Source organism: Aythya marila (genome assembly GCF_965140915.1).
Source record: "Aythya marila genome assembly, chromosome: 19".
Classification (NCBI taxonomy): domain Eukaryota; kingdom Metazoa; phylum Chordata; class Aves; order Anseriformes; family Anatidae; genus Aythya; species Aythya marila.
Window position 1 is genome coordinate 7,445,065 of NC_139060.1, and position 20,285 is coordinate 7,465,349.

The window sequence follows — 20,285 nt, forward strand, 5'->3', positions numbered from 1 at the left end:
TGGAGATGCTCTTAGACTCAACAGTTCTTTCTCACATTGACTCAGGATTGTTGTAGTTCAGTATTGGCTGAAGCTTTAGAGAAAAAAAAAAAATAAGAACTGCTGTCAGCATGTCCTGGTGTTGTCAAAGCTGGATGTCAGTAAAGGTTGGTTAGCTAGAGAGCACCACGCTTCAGCATTATAAAAATGTAATGCTCAAGAGAAGGCTATTTCCTAATGGCTACTGGGTGCTGTTTAGGTCAAAGTGACAGTTAGAGCATGGGATACTGCACTGAAGCACTAGCGATTAGTGCAGCTTTAAGTAGTCACTAAATCTTACTTCCAATGACAGGTGTTTGCTCATAACTTCTTCACAGGGAGAAGATCAAGGCAGCCTTGAACAGCAGTTGTTATGGCAGTAACTCTACAGTAAAAAGCACCCTGGTCTGTCTAGGGCTGATGTTCTTGGTCAGCTTTGATCTCGAGTGCAAGAGCCTGCTGCTGCAGCCAAAAAAAAACAAAAAAACAACAACTGTGGCAACAGTACTGTCTCTCAGTGAATGCATGTCCAGTGCTATTACATATCCCCCATAAAAAGCCTCCCCAGTCCTTAATTTGCACCTTCTGCTCCTTTATGAATTCCCCTGCTGCTGCAAGTTAGGGCGTGGGCTGAGTTACCTGCACCGTTTCACCCTGAACACACGTACACGTTAGAGCAGGTTTCCTGCATGATTAGTTTACCTTGCTCAGAGTTCTCCCTGTGAGATCTGAGGTGTAACCCTGTAGCTCAGAATTAATACCCTGCTGCTAATAGCAGGCCATAGGCATTAATAAAAGGGTTGCAAGGCCTCTGGATGTATTTGGCTTTGTCTGACTTTGTGGCTTGCCCTGGAACCTTGTTTTAGCTTGTTTAGATTTAACAGCAATTTTCTAATGCCCAATTTATCTTACTTTTGCTTAACAGTATAAAAATTATGGTTATGCCACATGATTATACATAGAGAAAATTAACACGTCCTCTGCAAAATGACCTATTTACAATCTTACCTTAGTTCTTAGCGTAGAGAAATGTATCATCATGCAGCTGAGAGCAAAGGCACTGAAAGTGGGGGCACAGAATACGCTGTAGAGGAATACAGGCATGGTATGGTGCTGAAGAATGTAACAGCTATAAGTGATGGTTAAAAATGTGAACTTCGGAGCTGGCAAAAACCCAGGAGTAACAAAGAGAATAGGAAAGTACCCAGTATGATGAGGAGTGGCTGTTTGTAGGGACTTCTGTTGCAACAATGAATTGCAGACCAAAGTGTATAGGTGGTGGGAAGCACACAAAATGGCCCCAAGTGCAACACAGAGCAAGAAACCATCACCATACTCCCAGAAAAGAGGAAAACCCCTTACAATGTACTTTGCCCAGCAAAGGATCTGGGATACTGATAACTTGCTGTTGACTGAAATCCACACCCTTCAGACACAGAGGGATGGGGGAAAGGGGGAGCTACTCTTACTATCTGTAAGAGTATTCTTTAATAAAAGATTTTTTTCCCAATTAGATGCAGATTACTAGCAATTATTTGATCAGCCTTTAAAGAAAACCTGCAATACTAACAGCAAATTCTTGGTTTTGCATAAAAGGTGTGTTTCCTTTTGCCTGTAACAAGACTGTGAGTGTTACTGTTTTCGGATAAGGATGTTCCAGCTGTCCTTCCAGCGCAAGTCCTTGAGTCCAGCAACAGACAGCGAGGGCTCCCCGTAGGTCACAGGGCTGAATGTGCTGTAGACGAGGTACACTGAGGAGAACCAGGCTACGATCAGTGCTCTGAACATGGTCTTGGGAAGCAGCGATCTGGGACGAGAGAAGGAAAGAGCAGTCAAGTTACACCAATGCTAGCTGAATGCTCCGTCCAAAATGAAGACGTAAATATGGCTTATCTTTTCTAAAGGAAAATGAAAGGGGAAAAAAAAAGCACACGCACAAAAACTCAAAAACTCACTGCTTTCCTGCAGCAGCTTGCCAAGGTGCCAACCCTGGAGAAAAGACATGTCACTTGTCTATCTGTACAAATAAAATACCTGCAGAGATAATCGCTGAGATGCTGTAATACAATGGGAATCAGGAGAATCTGGAATGTGAGGGCAGGCAAGTAGTGGTACAGGAAAAGTGTCTTCTCCATCAGGAAGAAGGGCAGGTAATTCACAGCCCAGCCTCCAACACAGATCTCCCCAGCTGATACCCACAGCTGCCATGCATCTGTGGGAGACAGGAGAACATCTCTGACTTGGATCATATCAAAGCACAGACTCTGGAAATTAAAGTTTCTAAAAGGCCATCCATTTACAGTGTGTTTTCTTTTGCCTTGTTTTTTTTTTAATAGTCTGTGGTAGTATGACCTTTAACTTTACCACACTTAAACTGAACGGAATGGTTACAATCCTTTCTCCGTGCCCTTATGACATACCCATCAAGACAGAGTACTGCCAACATGAAGCAGAATCACAGCATGTCAACAGAATATACCGCCAGAAAGGTCAGCATAAAACTGCCTGGCCACATGGAGGAGATGGAACTTCCGTTGGAAATACCGTATCTCAAATAAATCCCTCCCCATACAGCCAATATTTATTTCTATTATTTTTATATCTGGCACAAAAGATCTCAGTAGAAAGTAAATCTGATGCCTGGAGCTCTTTTACGTCCAGGGAATGACTCAAATGCTATGCTGGCTTTAGGGGGAAAAAGGGGATGCTTTATACTTTTGTGTGTCCCAAATAAAAATGTCAGAGTTAAAGGGCAGGAAAAGGTAATTGCCAAGCACATAGTTGAAAAAAAAAAATGTGGTTTTGGGTCTGTTAAAGTTTAATAGATCAAAAGCCACCCCCAGTGGAGTCAGACCTTCAGGAATGTCATAAATTTTTCTCCTTCGTCGTACCAAGTACCACAGGGACAGACACACATAGATCACAGCAGCAACGTTAGCTGAAGCCCAGGTGAGAACGTTCCCAAGGAGATGGATCTGGGCCTGTTGGATAGAAGATGGTCTAAGCCAGAAGAAGGAATATGCTGCAGTTCTTTTAGGTAAGTTCAGATATTACCTACACATACTTGCTAAATTAAACTTCAGCTTGTGCCTGGCTAGTAGTCTGATCTTTCCTGGAATGAAGCAAGCAGATAAACTTTGCTGCTTTAAGACTCTTTTGTGAAGTACAGCAGTTAAAATATACTATTGGAGATGAAATCATCTTCTAAATGGAATTAGTAATGAAAACTATTAAAGTGCAGTTTTCCTTTTTTAAAAAAGTGCAAGATGACATGGTTTAATTAAAATAAATCACGGTCATAGTTGTATCACAAGACAAACAAACAAAAAACACGTTCCCACCCCTCAGAAAAAGAATGTTTGCTTTGAAACGTTAAAAATTCTTGGCACAGTACCACCTCCTTGGCTGGAACTGCAACCCTGCTCGCACTCATACATGAACTGAAGTCTGCTTCCTTCACCAGGTTCACATTTACTCCCACCTCTTGTACTTACACCAGAGGTCGGGTGTAGCCAGTAGGCAATATTTGTATCCATTGTGATCCAGTCAAGAGCAGAGGAGCTGTACTTGTGCTCCGTGTCTTCATTTTTCAGTGTGAGTATCTTCCACTAGCAAAAAGTAAACAGAAGGCTTTCAGAATTAGAACGATGACCTAGACAGCAGGCATAGATGAACAACTTCAGATTTAAGATGGTAAATTCCTAACCTGAGATTGGAGAATTATTTTTCATATTTCTTACTGGATATTTATCCATAAAACTGTTTTATTTGTTCTTATATAATGAACTTTTCTTAGTGAATTTCTGAAATGTTAGTAAGGGGCATTGAGACTACTGACCTTACACAACACAATGCTGCAGTTCAGCTGCAGAGAACTTAGCATGCCCAACTGCTCCTCCTCCCCTTTCTTTTTTTTTTTTTTTTACACAATTCTAACAGTAATGACAGTTGTGCTGTCATCTAATGCCCAAGTGCATTCATAATTTATTTATTTTTTTCTGGTGAGGAAGCCAAACTACTCTATCAGCAAGGCAGAACCAAGGAATTCTCAGGTTCAGAGTCTGCAGAAATGCTTTGGTTACTACAGCAGAAGAAAGGATGAAGGGAATAGAAGTTCACCTGTAATTCTGTGAACTTTGCCATGAAGCTGAGGTTTTTACTTATGTCCATCTGTGTGGGAGAGTGGAGTTCCACTTCCCTCTCTTTTTGCTCTTGGCCTGGAAGAAAACACTATGTCTCAGAAATAACATAACAGCTAGAAACCGAGAAAGGAGAACACCCATGTGTTATACCCTTAGCTCCTCACACTCCAGGATTTCAGCACTACATCTGGGGGAGCTCTCTGAAGAGACTTGTAAGGATTCTGACATCGGAGTATAATCAAAGCCCACTGAACGGCTGTCTAGACCCACTACTGTGTCTGAGTGTGGACATCCCCATGTCAGTGATCCTGGGAACATCCCCGCTCTGTCTCCAAGGTAATTCCACCAGACTGAGTCCTTCCGCCAACGCCCCACTGCAGGAAGCCCTAGCCTTAGTCACAGAAATTAGCTTAGAGAACAAGGCTGAGACGTACTTTTCCCATATCTGTGCTCTTCCACATTCCACACCATGCTCTGGTGGTAGCCTTTGGACAGCTTCTCTCCAACCACCTCTAGCTGCCGGTATCCCCACTCAGGTAAAGATGCTCCACTGAGCTGAAAGTGAAAGATGATTTTAAACTTACAGTCCTGCCAATCTGAACCTCAGGCTGGAAGTTCCTAGGCCCTGACTGAGCAGCTGATCGCAGCTAGGAAATATGTGAAGAGTCACCATGCAATACCGTTTGAACAAATGCTACAGCCATAAAGTCAGTGATTCTGGCAAGCTTTGAGAAGAGATTCTTCACTGTTCCATCTGCTGTCACGTACTACACGGACTCAGCCTCAATTTCTGAGGCAATATTTAAGGCTCAGTTGTATACAATGGTCACAGCCTTCTCAGAAGCAGGACAGCTCTGCATGCTGTGAAAGAACGAAGCCATGAGTACACTCACCTGAAACACATGCTGCCCTTTTACCATACTGAGCAAGTTTATTGTTTTCTTTATTTGTTTTATGTGGTTTAGGCATTTTGGAGGAGTGAGATTAGTAGTTTATGAGATTATGAATTGCATGGAGGAAAAGCTGTAGGCAAATAAATATAAATCCACTTACCTTTAGCACTGCAGAGGTGTTCACATGAACAAACCTCACTTCTGACAGAATTGTCTTCCACACATCTGTGTCAGACTCCCGATTTACAATTTCCTACGACAGTGAGATGACTTCTGATTAGTATTTTGTCTCAGCTGTTTCTGTTGGAAAACAATGAGCTCCTCCCTTCCCTTTGACTACTCACCACTCTCCAGAGGTTCTGTGCTGGCATGGAGACGTTATAATCAATATAGCAGGAAACTTCTTGGGAGTGGGGGCTAAGAGGGGCAGCAACATCATGCCTGTAAGACAAGAAAAATCAACATTCCTCCAGTACTATTTTCCAAATCTGTTAAAAATAAATTAACCCATAAAGGTCTTGGATTGGCTTAGAGCAGATTCAGTAGTAAAGCAAATAACCCAAGTGAGCCATTCATACAGACTGCACTGTTTACGCGGAAGGAGAACACTCCCTGCTGCTGAGAGCTGCCAGCAGCAGGCACAGAGGAAGCCAATGCAGACAACTGCCATCCTGGGCTGAAGAACAAGCACCGATTGTGACAAACAGAGATGCTGTTCACTTGGGTTTCCAAAAATGAACAGACTAGGTTTGGAAGGGGCATAGCAAAAGCCCAAGCTCAGGATGCCCCCCTTCCTGGTGTGCATGATATTCAAGTACAGGCTGACTCCCTCTGGGCAGCAGTCAGGGCACCATTTCATGCTGCAGCCTCTGCAAAACAGCCAAGAATCTGTGCCAATGAGCCACAGCACAATGAATTCCTACACATACACATCCTCCTGACTTTCAGAGTGCACCCTATGTGCAGGTGTATGCCACCAAAGTCAGTGGAGACATTACATGACTTTGCGTTAACAGTCACCCAAAATACTGCCTGAGTATTTTGGAGAGGAGGCAGTGAAGGAGGAGGGATGATGGCTCCCCCAGGGCACTCTGTATTTAGAAATCTGAGAATTATCACAAATTGTCAATGAGGCTGAATCCACCATTAGCCCTTCTGAAGGCCACCAGTACAGAAGACCAGAAACAGCAAGCAGGCGCTGAACAGGGTGTGTTCAGTGACACACACAATTGACTTGACAATCCAGTTGTCAAATTAACTGCAGAAAAATAAATAAAGCACAGGGCATCATTTGCCTGGGGCCCAGGGCATTGTTTCCCTGGGACCCAGGGATTGCCTGTCTAGCTAACCATGTGAGGACCTTCCTAGCCCCACCATTTTCAGAATCCACAAATAACAAGGGTGTGTGCAGCATATCTGAATGCAAGGGTCACTGCACTTCACCCCTGAGCAGTTACAACAAAGCAGAATAAGCCACAGGTTTTGGAAGAGCAAAGGATAAGGGAAGGACTCACGTGTTGAGGTACCGAGTCGTGATGCCGTGGACCAGCTGCACGATGTGCCCGTGCCGGACAGGACGGGGTGGGTTACTCACCACCAGCTGCTGCCTGGTGGAGTGACACACAAGAGGAAGTGGTCACGTTCTTCTAAATAATGCAACCTTGTCATGAACAAACCGTTAGGTCAAGATGCTGCAGATAGGGACTGACATTCGGGCAGCAAGATGGGAAATCCAGACAATTTGTAGATTGTACCAGAATGGAAAGAAAGCTCATGGTGGCAAAGGCAAGTTAAGGGCAGAATGACTCAGGGGATCAGTGCTGGGATACCGACACCCCAGCCATTCTGTCAGTGGTCTGAATCTAGGTCAGTCAGGAGCAACTTCAGATTATTCCCACCCAACAGCTGTTTGGTGGCCTCAGTGAGGTCTGACAGGTGTTCTTACTACAGCTGACGGCACTTTTGGCAGGATCACAAGACAGATCAATGATTACCATTTCCACCATGGAGACCAAGCTCTCATTTTGCTTCTGGACAGGGCTAGTGCATGTTTTGTCAAGGGGGAACACTGCAGTTCACCTAACTGCTGCCTACACCTTGTTGTTCTATAGAAGAACTTCGCATCCTCCAAGGTTCATGGGAGTCCAGAGTTTGAAGCTAAGAAGATACTGGGTTTCTGTGGATCTCACAAGGAGTCTTGGAGAGTCCCCACATGAAAGGTTTGCACTATGGACAAACTTCCCCAGTGTGGGTATGATTTATAATGGCACACAGCCCTTTTGGTGGGACTGTTTACACAGTTTCTCATAAGAAACCTACAAAAGCAACTTTTTCATCAGTATAAAATGATATCACACAAGGGCTTTTACTGGCAGAACTGCAAGAACAAAGAGTCCTGCTCCTCGCTGACAGTTACAATGCCAAAACACTTTAGCACAAACCAAGCTCTCTCAGGCACAGACACCCACTTGGAATCTCTCCTGATGTGGCAGACTCTACAGCTTATCTCACACTTTCACTACAAAGGAATACTGAATCTGCAAAAGTGATTTCTCTTGTCTTCTGAGACCCATTCAAGTTTGATGAAATTCATCAAAACACTCTACTGCCATGGCTCCCACACTTCAAAAAGCCGAACTTCACTTTCATGCAAAGCACCTAAAGAGTTCCATCAGCCTCATGACTCTTTAAAGTTCCCCTCGTGCAAAGCACAGCCCATGTTCTGGCAGATGCAGTTCAGACAGAATTTCTGAGTGCTCAATAATGCTTCTAATTTATTGAGAACTGTGCAAATAGGCACCCTTACCAACTCTGCAGCTGAAATTACTTGTTCATGATCACAAATGGCCTGTAAATCCATACGCAGAGAATACTAACGTCCAGTCCAACCTGTGCCCTATTTAGGTTTTGGAAGTGCATTGAAGCTATGCTTACAGCAGCTTGGCATTTAAATATTTTGCATACTCACATTCCAGGATCTTTGACAATCCACCAGTTGTTCACATCCTTGAAGGGATAGCAAGTCACCTGCTGTTGATGGGAACTGCCTCGGCCATTCTCATACCTTTACAGGAGATTTTAAAAAAAAACACACGTGTGTAACAGTACGTTTCTGTGCTCAACAGTCACTGCAACACAAACCAGCACCAGATCACTGGTTCCACTCCTACACAGCACAGAGAATCTGTGCATTTCCAGTGTTCTCTGAAGTTTTAAGGAAGCCATTTGCAGGACCCAAACTGAGATACCTGCACTGTCAGATGACGAACCATACTTTCACCCTAACAGTACAGAACCAACCACATTTCTCACCTGATGGGATAAGTATTCGTGTGAGAATGGAGCCAACACTGCATGGGCTTGCCAAACACATTCCGGAGAGTGATCTGAGAGCCATAGGCCACCTCTAAGGGCTGACCCTGAGTGATTCGAGCCAGCCCACCCTGAGAAGCATAATGAAAGGGTAAGTGGAAAGAAGCAGAAACAACCCAGAGGCTGTATAAATTCTATTAAGAGTCACTTTTTACTTTAACATAGTTGTATCTTAGTATAATGCCTTCTCATCTGGTGTTATCTAGGAAAATCAATTCCTGAAGCACCATACTCACCAGAAAGCAAACACATCAAAGCCTGTAACCCCTACAGGGTCTTTGGAAATATCCCTAAAGCCATACTATTTTAAGAGACAGACTAAACACTCTTCTACTCAAAATCATACAATCTTCCTTTAGTTTATAAAGTCATCACTTAAGAGTTCAGCACTGTATCTACTTCTGTGGAGTTTCCTGTAGGAAAGGACAAATCTACAGCAGAAGACTGGACATATTGCTCTTGGTTCACTGGGAAAAGCTTTCATCTGCTATTAGGATTTCAGTCCTCATTGCTTCAACTTAAAGCAAGTACTAGACCAGCAGTAAAATGACATAAAAGGAATAAATGTGCAGGATTACAGGAACAAGAATGCAGACCTTTCTTCTAAATGTGAACACAAGACAGATCATCCTCTCATGTCCCCTAAAAATTAATTTCACGACCACGGTTCATTTACCTCTAAGCTGGCTTGGAAAGCACTTGTCATAATCTGGTCATGAGGCCCAGAGCGATACAGCAAAGTCAAGTGAACATAGAAGAAGGACAGGTACATTGCCATGGGGATGATGATGAGGGCCAGTCCCCTAGCTAGAAAATGGCACAGTAAAGAAACCTAAAAAGAACACAGAGAACTCACTAGTTTCATGCTCCACATATTAAAAATCCTAAAAATCCCAGTGCATTTAGCTTGTTTTGTTTGCCTTTTTTTAAGTTTCCCTAACCACCCTCCTTCAGCTGTAACTCTGAGGACAGCTGGATAACTTCAGCTGAGGATTTGAACTGGAGCCAGCAGGAGGTCTGTGAAACACTACAGGTTTTGAGTGAAAAATCACCAAGAGGTGGATAAAAGCAGAAAAGCCAGTCATATATGCATGTTTTTCTTAAACTTAACTCCATCTTCCCCAGCAACTGAGCTGGAGAACTGTTTTATGGCATGAGGGTTTGCAGGCCATGACAAAGAACGTTAGCGCAAAAAACAGCTACAGAGAGCATCGTTATCTGAGGGCTTGCAGGGCATCCAGCTGGCTCCTGTTCTGAAAAGTTACACACAATATAATTTGCATGTTGCACCACCTACGTTTGACAAGTTCTGGTTTCCTAACATTTGCCAGAAGTGGAGTCCTGCGATGGCCAAGAGCAGCATATAGGTAAACAGGCCCATATATTTCACTCTGAAATGAGAGCACATAGAAACTGAACAGGGTTAAAAACTACACAGATTTACTATTATTACTTAACGCATGATGTAAACATTCAAACTTTCTCTTGGAACGGATGCATTTAAGTCCAAAGGCTTAGATTCAAGATAAGTGTGGTACAACAACATAAATAAGCTTCAAGGCTTTAACACCAGATGATGTCATTTATTTGCTCATTGCATTAAATAACTGCAGTGACAGAGAAACCTCTTGATAACAAGGTGGCAGATCACAAAGCACAGAGTCTATAAATTCTGACTTACTGAAGCTTCAGGTAACAATGAGGGAGAGGTGAAATGCTGATGCTAACTTGAAACATAAAGCTATCTCCAAGAAACATATTTTGCTCTTTCCTGAACTTCCTTATGCCCAGTATTGCTCACTGTGAATTGACATCCTCTCTATAGAAACAGTCTAACTCGTAAAAAGTCACAAAGAGGTCCACTCAGAAAAGCACCAAGAAAGAATCTTGAAAATCTGAAGCCCCACCAATACCTCAGATAGGAGGCAGGAAAGCAGGCAGGACAGACAGACATGCCATCACTTACCCAACTGCACAAGAACAAGCCACTCCAGTCAACAGAAGCCAAACCCACCAACTTGCAGAGAAGGAACTTAAATAAAAGAACAAAGAAAACAATGTTAAGGCAGCATCTGGGCACATTCTTAGGATCCTGAATTTAGGTAATTTGACTTGTAAAAAGCTCCTCTATACTCTGAGGTATCTCATTCTGAACCTCCCAAGCCACAAACTCTCAGCCCTGCCCTACAGGATGTTTTCAAATGTACCTCTCTTTATTTTGAAAAGCAACACTGAACACTACCTGCCTTCTGATACTAAAAATAAAAGAAATGCATTAAGTCACTTGCTGGCCTCTGCTTACAGAAGATTTTATTTCACTAAAGATTACTTTAGTTTAACCTCTGCAAGGATCAGAGAATGTGTGAAATCACAAGAAGAGACAAGGATCTCTAGATTCAGTGCCTGTAATTAGTAACAAAGGAGCATAAATAGCCTATTATCCTCAGTGTTTCTGTGGGTAGAAGGAAACTTTACAATGTAAGATCTGGGTGGGCAAAGGAGCACTCCCAGGCGATTTCATTTTTTATAACAAAATGACAACCTTGCTACCAGTTAAAACTGTTACAGTCTGTAACAAGGAGTCACCACAGGATTACCCAGAACGATGGGAGGCAATCCAGCTTTACCTGTGCCTTTGCAAGTTGTAGAACTTCAGGTAGGACAAAACCGCAAGTAGGATAAAAAAAATCAGTATGGATTCCAGGAGCATGAACCTTGACTGAGTGATCAAAGAGTTCTCTGTTGGAAAAGAGACAGACAAAAGTAGAGAAACTTATATGTAGGCAAGTGCCAGGTCGGACAATAACATCATTATGCTTGGGCCTGCCCCTTCAAGGACAGCCAATTTATATGCAATTCTACTGGCAATAACAGGGAGGTGTTGGGTTAAAACAATAAAAACCTTCCAGCAGGAACAAAGTACATGGCCAATAACTGTCTCCAAAGACAAAGTGATGGACAAGTAGCAGAGTCTGTCAAGAGGCAGATAAAGCTGCTGTGCTTGCCTACAAAGGCAAAGAAAATCAATGCTGGGAGATCCAGACACGTGCTTCTCATGGCAGCAAGAGTTGAGGCAGCGACCCAAGCAGGCATGATGACAAATCTTTAAGAAAAGGAGCTGCAAGGAACTGCTTTGTGCAGGATTCCCCAAACCAGAACCAGAGCAGCAGTTAGCTCTCCTAGTCTCTCCTAGTTCCTCCAGAGCACTAAAGGGCTGATGAAAGGCTCTTTCCCTTTCAGGCATCTTCCAGCAAAATCTCAGAAAAAAAAAAAAAAAAAACAACAACCAAGATACACAGATACCAGAACAGTGTCAAATGACGGTGCAAAGGCCACAAGCAGTTTGGAGACGAAGAAATTTGATGAGCTCCAACTGTAAGTGAGGTCATCCTGCTGTTATAAACCAGTAAACCTCTAAGGATCAGAGTACAGGACTCCTTGGATGCAAGAAATGTGGGTTCTGCAAGGCTGTTAAGGCTGCACACTTTGCTCAATAATGAAGGGAACTAACAGTATCTTGTAGAAAGTCTCAGCCCAGAACAGAAGCCACAGAGCTCTAAGGATGAGAGAGGCACAGCAGAGACTGACACAGGTCGGGACCATTCTCCCCCTGTACAAAGAACGGGGTTCCAGGGAATAAACTTACCTAAGAGAATCAGCAGAGCACTTCCAAGCGCGGCACAGTGGGAGAACTGCAGTTCTACCAAGATCTGGTATGCTAAAGGGATACAGAGAGCACCAGCCAGCGCCGGCAGGAGTCGCAAGGACCAAACAGGAACGTTCATGCTATATTCTGAAATCAGAGATAGCAGTTACACACACAGATTTGGAAGATATTAATTGCAGAGAAGCCTGATCAGTACAGAACTCCTTACGACTATAACTACATTAAACAAGTTGAATTTAATTTCTACTTTTAGTACATTTTTGACAGGCTTGTACTGCTTAAACTATTTAAACTGATTTTAAAAGAGTGTGCTATAGAATCATAATGTCTTAAACTTCTGTTAGAGACCAGCATAACACTACTTTAAGAGGAACTGAAGGAATCACATAAATTATTATTTCCACTACTCAGGCAAAAGTAGTCTGCCAGCCGCTGAAATACTGCTTTCTTCCCCAAAAGAATGAGATGGTGAAGATCAGTTCTTACCAGCTCCAATCCTGTTCCATAAGAAGTTTCCATCAAATCCTCCTAAGTAACCTGCAGCATAAGCAACAATTCAGAATTTCCAGTGTCCAAACAAGTATAAAAATGGGCGCTAAACTAGTTCTGGAACCATTTCTTAAACACTGGTCATGAAAGCCCCAAAAGAAGATCCAAAAGGATCCTCTTTTGTACTGTTTTGCCTGCAGCAGAGCTTGATGAAGCATAGCATGAAGAACATAAACTGGGAACAACAAATTCTCAACGACACAGTGATATATATATATATTTAATCCCTCCTTCCCATACAGACACTCTTATGTTGTGCACATCTCAGCTACAGAAAGGACCTCAGGCCTGAAACTCTGCTTGTTTTCTATTCTTTCTGGTCACTAGCAATTCTCATCTTACTTTCCTCTTTATCCAAAGGACTGGATAGCAGTGAGGTAATGAATACATGGCTCCATCACTTCCCTAGTCCTCATGCAATAGCCCTGTGACAATACTAAATAAGGGAAATCCTAATTCTCTCTGCTTCAGGATCTCTCAGCTGCCCTGTGCTTTTTCCCCAGTGAGAGGATCTGATAACTCATTTCTAACCAGCACTTCTCCCTACCAGAGCAGCAGGCACTAGAGAGTTCTCAGTTTCAGAAGGCGCCCTACCTCCCAAAGCCAGCAGCATATGGCCAAAAGGTGGGCCGCTGTCATCGACGAAGAAGATTCTCTTCATGTAGAGGGAAACAAATTGGCCATAATAAACTTCATCAAAACTGGAACACAAGAGACAGAAACACATTAAGTCCAACTAGAAGTATCCTGCTGGTTACAGAGAGATTAGGGCAGAAAACACTGATCCACTGGCAGAAGGCTAAGAATATAAGGAAGCACCATAGCTTTGGCCCCCTTACCTTCCCCTCAGGGGTTTCTATTAGGGAGACATTATCACTTTACACACAGAGACTGACAGATCAGCTCTGCTCTGCCACTCCTGCATTCTTACTCACAAATAGTTAAAAAAGTTGCGTTGGTCAAGTAGGAAGCAGACTGTTTTACTCACACCACAGCACGGGGATAGGAAAGCCCCCAGAGACGGCTTATTAACCCCATCACAGTCAGCACCACAAGGTTCACATTTATCTCCGCCGTAACCACAACTGGGTTCTTCAGAAATCCCAACATCCTGTCAAAGGTCTGTCCAAACCTTCAAGGACAAGCAGAGAAGCACAGCAGTCACCATTTGGCTCAAAACCTGGTTGACAACCAGCATGCACAACTCTGCTACTAGCAGCTCATGGCAACTGATCTTCTGAAGTTCTTTTTTTTCACAATTATGTGTTTTCTGCTATATCTACAGTAGCAACTTTGAAAACAAAGTTACTAAACTACTGTCTGCCCACATACACCTAACTTTTCACTTGCCCTACTTCTACATTCATATAGTTTTCTGTCATCAACAGTAAGCTGGAAATTTTGTGTATTCCTACATTGCTTCTGCAGAAACACAAGAGATTAACTCAAACCTATACTCTACTGTTTGTGCTAGGCAAAACTTCATGCCCACTGATGTTACTGAGAGGCAAGCCACATGCTCACACACCAGACTGCTTGGGTAACTTTAAAAAGAAAAAAAATGGTTACTTCTTTACAAATTGAGTGTATTCGCTTGGTGGGTGGGGAGTAGAGCCCACAAACATCCTCTAGCTAAAAAAGCAGGCTACCTGCAAGGGTGCTGCAGGAGTGTAGCACAGCCTAGTGGGGGAGTGCTGCAGGGCGCAGGAGGGAACTGTTGTACGGGCAGAACTGCTGGAAGCGAGGAATACTGTCAGGAACTGTAAGGAAGCAGTGCTGCACGTCCTCACCTCACCGTCACTGCACGTTACTGGAATGAATCCTTCTGTATGGCTTTGGTGGGGGGGCCAACAAAGCAGGACGTGAGCACATCGCCACCACCAGATGCGGTGCCACTGTCCTGGTTCCTCGCTGCCTACAAAACACGAGCGCTGGTCAGCTCTGCATCGCCCTGGGGAGCGGTGAGAAGCCCCCTGCCAAGCTGGGCCCTCCCCCTGCCCGCCCCTGGCCAAGGGCAGGCGCTGGCACCCCAAAGACCCCCTGATGGGGACGCCCCCGCTCTGGGCCAGTTCCCCACTCCCCGCAGGAGCACAGCACAGTCCCCACCAGGCCCCTGCACCTCCCGCTGCCCTGTGACTGAGGGGGCAGCGGGCCCCAGGCCTCGCCCCCCCCCCTTGAGTGAACGGGACCCCTGACCCCCCCCACACGCAGCCCTTGAGCTGAATGGGGCCAACGGGACCCAGCCTCGAGCCGTGGGGAGCGGGGCCACTGCCCTCACCAGGCCTCGCCCCCAGCCCCCCCGAGCCTTACGGAGCTGTGGGGGCAGCAGGAGCCCGGCCCCCAGCCCCAAGGGGAGGCGGCGGCGGCACCGGGAGCCGGGCCCGAGAAGACGACGCCCCCCTCACCCGCCCCCTCCTCCGCACCTAAGGGGCGGTGCCGCGCCGCCGGATGTGACGTCAGACGCAGCAGGAAGGCGGCCGGGCGCGTTGCCATGGCAACGCCTGCCCACGGGGAAGGGACCGCGCTGTCATGGCGGCTCTTCGCTGGGTCCTGGCAGGGTACAAGCACGCCGGGACACGGCGCTGGGTCCTGGCAGGGCTACGTAGTTTTCTTCAAAAATCTTAAAAATAACCCCGTTTGCCTTAAAACCTTTAACTAAAAGAACGAGAGGAAGGCCTTAAGAATTTGAGAAAAGCATAACCTGCTTTATTTTTTTTTAATTTTTTTATTTAAATAAGGAGAATTCTTTCATATGGAAAGAGCTAATACAATCACATATTTGAAAGGAGAAACAATAGGTACTGAAACGAGGAAAAAGGGCAATAAAGAGTGTGCCGCAACTGGCCTGGTGATGCCGTGATTCGAGTTCCGGTCCAAGTAAAAGTTTCCAAAAAATATAAACAGGTTGCACGTTACACAATTATCCATCGTCTGCCCTTTCAAATATCTGGTCTACATGAAAAGACAAAGAGAGGAAAGGCCAAAAAAGATTTACTATACAGGTCATGAGGTTAAAAGCTGTAAGGAGTACAATATCCCCTTGAGAAACAACAAATGCAATTTATACAGAACCAGAGGAAGGATTCCAGCTAAGGACGACGCCTTGAGACATGCTAAGGGGGGAGCGCCTCGCTGCTGCTGCTGTGATTCCAGGGTCACGGGGGCGGCCGCAGCCCTCCTGAGCTGGCGGGGACACAGCAAACACAAGTGGGTGCCCGCAGCCGCTAGGAAAATGTGGTGGTCTTTGGATCAAAACAACAATAAAACAAATAAATGTCGGTGGATTGCTGCTGTCGCATCACAGGCAGCAGTCTGCTTCAGCAAAATTCTTGTTTCCTACTGCCGGGCCACAACCAAGTATCCCGATGCCTGTTGTAAGGTAATTCTTACAAGTGCATCTCTCTTGTAAGGAAACTAGGCTGCTGTATATCGAAAATAACCCACGCTACAAGGAATTAACCTGTGCTTAACTAGCCAGAAGCAAAACAGAAGGTTAACAAAACGCAACAGAACAAGACCTTCGCATGCAGTGGTGCTCGCTTCAAAGTGAATATAGTAGCCTGCCAGAAGGTGAGACATAGCAAAAATGCTAAGCTCGTTTTTTCATATATATCTATAAATACACAGGAACCACAGGGCAGCTTGTAGCTTTGCAGCATTCTTGCAAGGAAACTGTTAAATGGAGTGCCTCTCTGCATGAGCACGAACACATGTGGAGTTCAATGGGCTGCAAACACATTCAGAGGGACTGACTACTGACTGTAGAGCTGTCACCTGGCAGAGCCAGGAGTGAATTATGAGAGATCAACAATACCTGTTTCACTGGTGACTGTGCTGCTTCCACCTGTCATTTGCTTTTTTCCCCTAACCTTTTTTTTTTTTTTTTTTTTCTCTCTCAAGAGCCAAAAGCAGGCTGAGCTGAGAGGAAAGCAGCACTGAACGCAGCTGCTAGGCCGTGAATCACTGCATACAGAGCTGGTTACGCACGTGCTTCAGGCCTCCATCTGCACAAAAAGCAGCAAAGTCAGTCTCTGAATATTTCTGCCTCACCCATTTTTGCTGAAATATGGATCCCACCTCTCCCTCCCACTGCACACTGCACCTTTCCAGCAGGAGCCTGCAATTTAGTACCAGATTTCCAGTAAAAGCAAAAGCAACTCGCAAAGGAATAAATCATCAGGACCCTACCCTTCAGCAATATAGACGGCAAGCAGAAGTATCCCCCTATAAACCATCTCAACATTCAGTACATCTCCATTCTCCTCTTCCCCAAGCTGACCTTTTAATCAGTGCACCAGCACCCCTGGCATTTCTGCATGTTGAGGATCAGAGACCTTCCTTGCGACTTGAGAGCACTGCAAAATGCAGTAACCTCAAGCTAGCTTTAAACAAAAATACATGCCAGAGAAGGATATTGCACCTTAGAAATTTGGGCTCTAAAACTGCTTTCCAACACACAAAACTCCATTAAGTGAAAGAGCGTCTTGCCAACTGCAGCTGACAGTCACGCAAAGGAGAGGAATGGAATGAAGCTCACATGCATTTCTTGGCCTTTCCTGCACAGAATAATTCAGACATAATATATAAATAGAGCAGTGAAACAATTACTTTTTCACCTAGACCTACAACATCAAATACGTATAAATAAATTCTAGTGTTTTATTCTGTTGGGGGAAGGATGGGGGGAGTTAGAAAGAAGGGTGACCTTTTTCAACAGGAAGTATCGTAGTTCTGATGGCATTTACACCAGAGGGACTGCAATATCTTGCATCTATCAATAACCCAGTTTCTCCAACACATTTGACCATTTTAAAGTCATATAGGTGGGAGGAAAGAGGTTAGTGTCTTTGTAAAGCTTAAGTAGTGTGTTTAGGGTAGGAAAGAGATGAGAAGAAGGGAGCCTGGATAAGTCTCTTTAGCCATTACAGTTAGATTCTGAGCTGATATTAGCTAGGGCCAGCTGGGCAGGAGGATAATAAAAAAAAAGAATTAAAGACAACTCTGTTGTTCATGATATTCCAAGGAAGAAAATAAAAAAGGGGGGTGGGATGACTTACTAGTGGAGCAATCTTTGGAAAATGTCGGGAGCAGGACTAGCAGATGAGGAAGCAGGTCTGGGAGATGTTTGAAAGCTAAGGAAATATTTGTCGCTTAATCTCAAACCCTGTACTCTAGGGAGGTACTCTGGCACACACTGCTCTGAAGTTAAAAATCCATAAAACATGAGGAACAAAAAAAGAGCTCTTACTTTTCCTTAAAAGTACCATCCTATCCCTTTCCCTTCAGGTTCTCTGCCACAGTCAACGGGGACACCTGTGGAGAGGGAACATACTATTTCTAAGTTAGTTTAGGTTTCTAAGCTCTTTTTAAAGCTACTGTATAAAATTCTTATTTATACCTAGCTTAAAACTTCAAATGCATCCCTAGAAAGTTATGAAAGATCTTTCCAAGAAAGGGGGAAAAAAGCAACAAGAAAAGAAACAAGAACACCTTTCAGATCCCTTCCCAAATACATTCTTTGTTCAAAATATCTTCTTTGGAACCACCAACAAATGACTTGCTGCCATCTAGCAGATGCTGACGGCACAACCAGTTAGCAAGCTATCACCTACTGTGGAAATTAAGTTTTCTTTCCATCATTTCAGAGTGACCAGCCTACTTCACATTTTGAAAGAGCTAAACAACACAAACCAGGTTAGCTGAAAGTAGCTGATACTTAAGACTACGATCAGCTGAAGGACTCCAAGCACTTTCAGGAACTTGCAAGTCCATCCTAAAATCTACATACACACGCGCACACACACGCAGCACACAAACTGAAAACCAAATAACCAAAGAAATAAAAACCCAACCCACTCCCACTGGGACCCTCCTTTCATATACCATCAAATACTGGCGAGGAAGTGTAAGGTTGTGACACCGTGTATGTGCTATATGCAATTACATCAAAACTAAAGAACCCTTTGCTGTTCACCTGGGGAAGGAGATCAAAAGGATGATTCCAAACTGGCTCTGTAACCATGCGCTTCCAACCGAAAAAAGGAGGTTCCAAGTGTGCTAAAAAGGCTGCCTTGCAGAGGGGCTCCCTTACTAATGCGTTTCTATGCAAATTTTACAAGAGGCCATGACAGGAACAGAAAGACCGACCAAGGGAAGAGGGAGAAGAACAAAGCTTAGGAGAGCAGCCCCAAGGGATGAGCTCAATATAGAACAAGTCTCAGGAGACACGAAGAATTAGAGCGGCCAAGGTAGGGAGCATAAGAGAGCATCACAACTACAAAAAGTAGTCCAAACAAACCCGTTGGTGCTAGCCAACTCTTCTGACCCATGTGCGATGAGGAGATTTCGCTTAGAAGATTTTACATTTTGTAAATCCATGATTTACATTTCACTGCGTGTTTGGCAGTCACTAAAATAAAATCCGAAACAAACAAAAAAAACAGATCCAGAGGAGCTTGCAACAGAAATTTTGGTGCTTTTCCTTAAAACGAAAATGCCACATTTTGTTGTGCACAAGGCACCCCAAAGCTACAGTTAAAGTGGTGCAAGTTTCAAGATGAATGTACTGACTTACTATATACCTTCAGTACAGATTTCTAATGCAAGCACTGCTTCTAGCTTAAAACAAAAATACTGAAAAATTAATGAATGCCATAACTGTCCTGTGTTTTCTTTTTTTTGTTTGTTTTTTGTTTTTCCACTTAATCTGAAAGGCTAGATCATCTGGGAAAAAAAAACACTTAAGCCAACTCAGTTTAGGAGTCTTGATTCTAAGCATAGCACAGAACCATGTATAAAAACTACGGAGGGTTCTGTCAGAACATAATTTTAGTTAAACGGACTTATTTTCTGGAAGGAATGGGGAAAGCAGAAAGAAGGGGGGGGAAAAGTGATAGAACATATAAAAGTTCTGCTATAAACAAGGATATAGCTTCTTTTTTTCTCTGTAAAAACCTCAGCTGCCTTTAAAATGAAAAACCTCAAACTAACCCCTCTCCCCCAGTTGCCACTCTGCTTAGACAGAAGTAGGGAAGGAGAAGGATGGGCTTTGCCAAGTGAGCTATCACAGCTACCTGTGCATGGGGCAAAAAAAAAAAAAAAAAAAAAAAAAAAAAGAAAAGGCTCGAGCCACTTAAAAGTCACACGGTTGGTTTGTTTTAAAGCAAGCAGGTCAATGTCATATCCACTGTTTCAAACTGCTTTGTTGGAAGAGGGACTCGGATGATGTCGCTGTAGTCAGTCAGTGTGGGGCGGGGAGTAGGTCTGGTGAAGTTTTCAGGAGATCCAGTGGGGTCCAGTCTTAGCTGCAGTGCCTCTCAGGACCAGCTGGGCATCAGAGGTGCTCCTAGGCCTTGCTTTCCTCCACTTTTACTGCCTGAGGTTTGATCGCTCCTGTGCGCACTGGCTTCATCTGGTTTGTGGATGCTGTTTCTTGCAGCTTTACTGCTCCCAGATTGGCTTTACTTTCATCCACCCGCTGCTTTGCCTTTTGATACACAGAAAGGAGGCATTAGATAGCACAGATACTTGTACGCAGATACAAAAACCAACCGTGACCATCACTCGTGCAAGTCATCAAATTTGCTCCAAAATTCAGGTATTATCTCTGTTCTGTTACTCTGTTTTCCCTAAAACACCTTATAC

General features: G+C 44.1%; 2 protein-coding genes across 12 annotated transcripts in view; both read right to left on the minus strand.

Moving 5' to 3' along the window:
- Positions 1-30: 30 nt before the first annotated feature.
- POMT1 (protein O-mannosyltransferase 1) lies at positions 31-15,053 on the minus strand. Of its 3 annotated transcripts, none has more exons than XM_082775461.1 (21): positions 14,952-15,053; positions 14,432-14,556; positions 13,630-13,773; positions 13,236-13,342; positions 12,579-12,629; positions 12,072-12,218; positions 11,053-11,164; positions 10,392-10,457; positions 9,723-9,816; positions 9,102-9,257; positions 8,366-8,496; positions 8,022-8,117; positions 6,568-6,660; positions 5,398-5,494; positions 5,214-5,306; positions 4,595-4,715; positions 4,138-4,235; positions 3,513-3,626; positions 2,873-2,999; positions 2,053-2,230; positions 32-1,825 (listed from the first exon to the last, which is right to left on the minus strand). In XM_082775461.1, exons 3-21 carry the CDS (start codon positions 13,749-13,751, stop codon positions 1,651-1,653), a joined length of 2,178 nt encoding a protein of 725 aa, XP_082631587.1. In that variant the 5' UTR covers positions 13,752-13,773; positions 14,432-14,556; positions 14,952-15,053; the 3' UTR covers positions 32-1,650. The 3 variants fall into 3 exon arrangements, with proteins under 3 accessions (XP_082631589.1, XP_082631587.1, XP_082631588.1); XM_082775462.1 differs by having other exon boundaries at positions 14,432-14,552; positions 14,952-15,042; XM_082775463.1 differs by lacking the exons at positions 14,432-14,556; positions 14,952-15,053 and adding an exon at positions 14,291-14,413 and having other exon boundaries at positions 31-1,825.
- A 278-nt stretch (positions 15,054-15,331) lies between these two features.
- Positions 15,332-20,285, minus strand: part of PRRC2B (proline rich coiled-coil 2B) — a 49,248-nt gene continuing 44,294 nt past the window's right edge. For all 9 annotated transcript variants that reach the window (XM_082775840.1, XM_082775846.1, XM_082775845.1 and 6 more), the window contains one exon: positions 15,332-20,127. In XM_082775840.1, coding sequence (XP_082631966.1) covers positions 19,987-20,127 — 141 coding nt within the window. In that variant the 3' untranslated portion in view covers positions 15,332-19,986. The remainder of the gene's footprint in view (positions 20,128-20,285) is intronic.

Bases quoted from the DNA above. Each gene is read 5' to 3' on its own strand.
- POMT1 (XM_082775463.1), bottom strand. From the start codon at position 13,751: ATGTTGGGATTTCTGAAGAACCCAGTTGTGGTTACGGCGGAGATAAAT. The intron at 9,258-9,722 runs GTAGGTGGTGCA...TGTTCTTTTTAG, and splicing joins GAAACCAGAACTTGTCAAAC to GTTTCTTTACTGTGCCATTT. The intron at 4,236-4,594 runs GTACGTCTCAGC...GTTTTCTTCCAG, and splicing joins AGAGCACAGATATGGGAAAA to GCCAAGAGCAAAAAGAGAGG.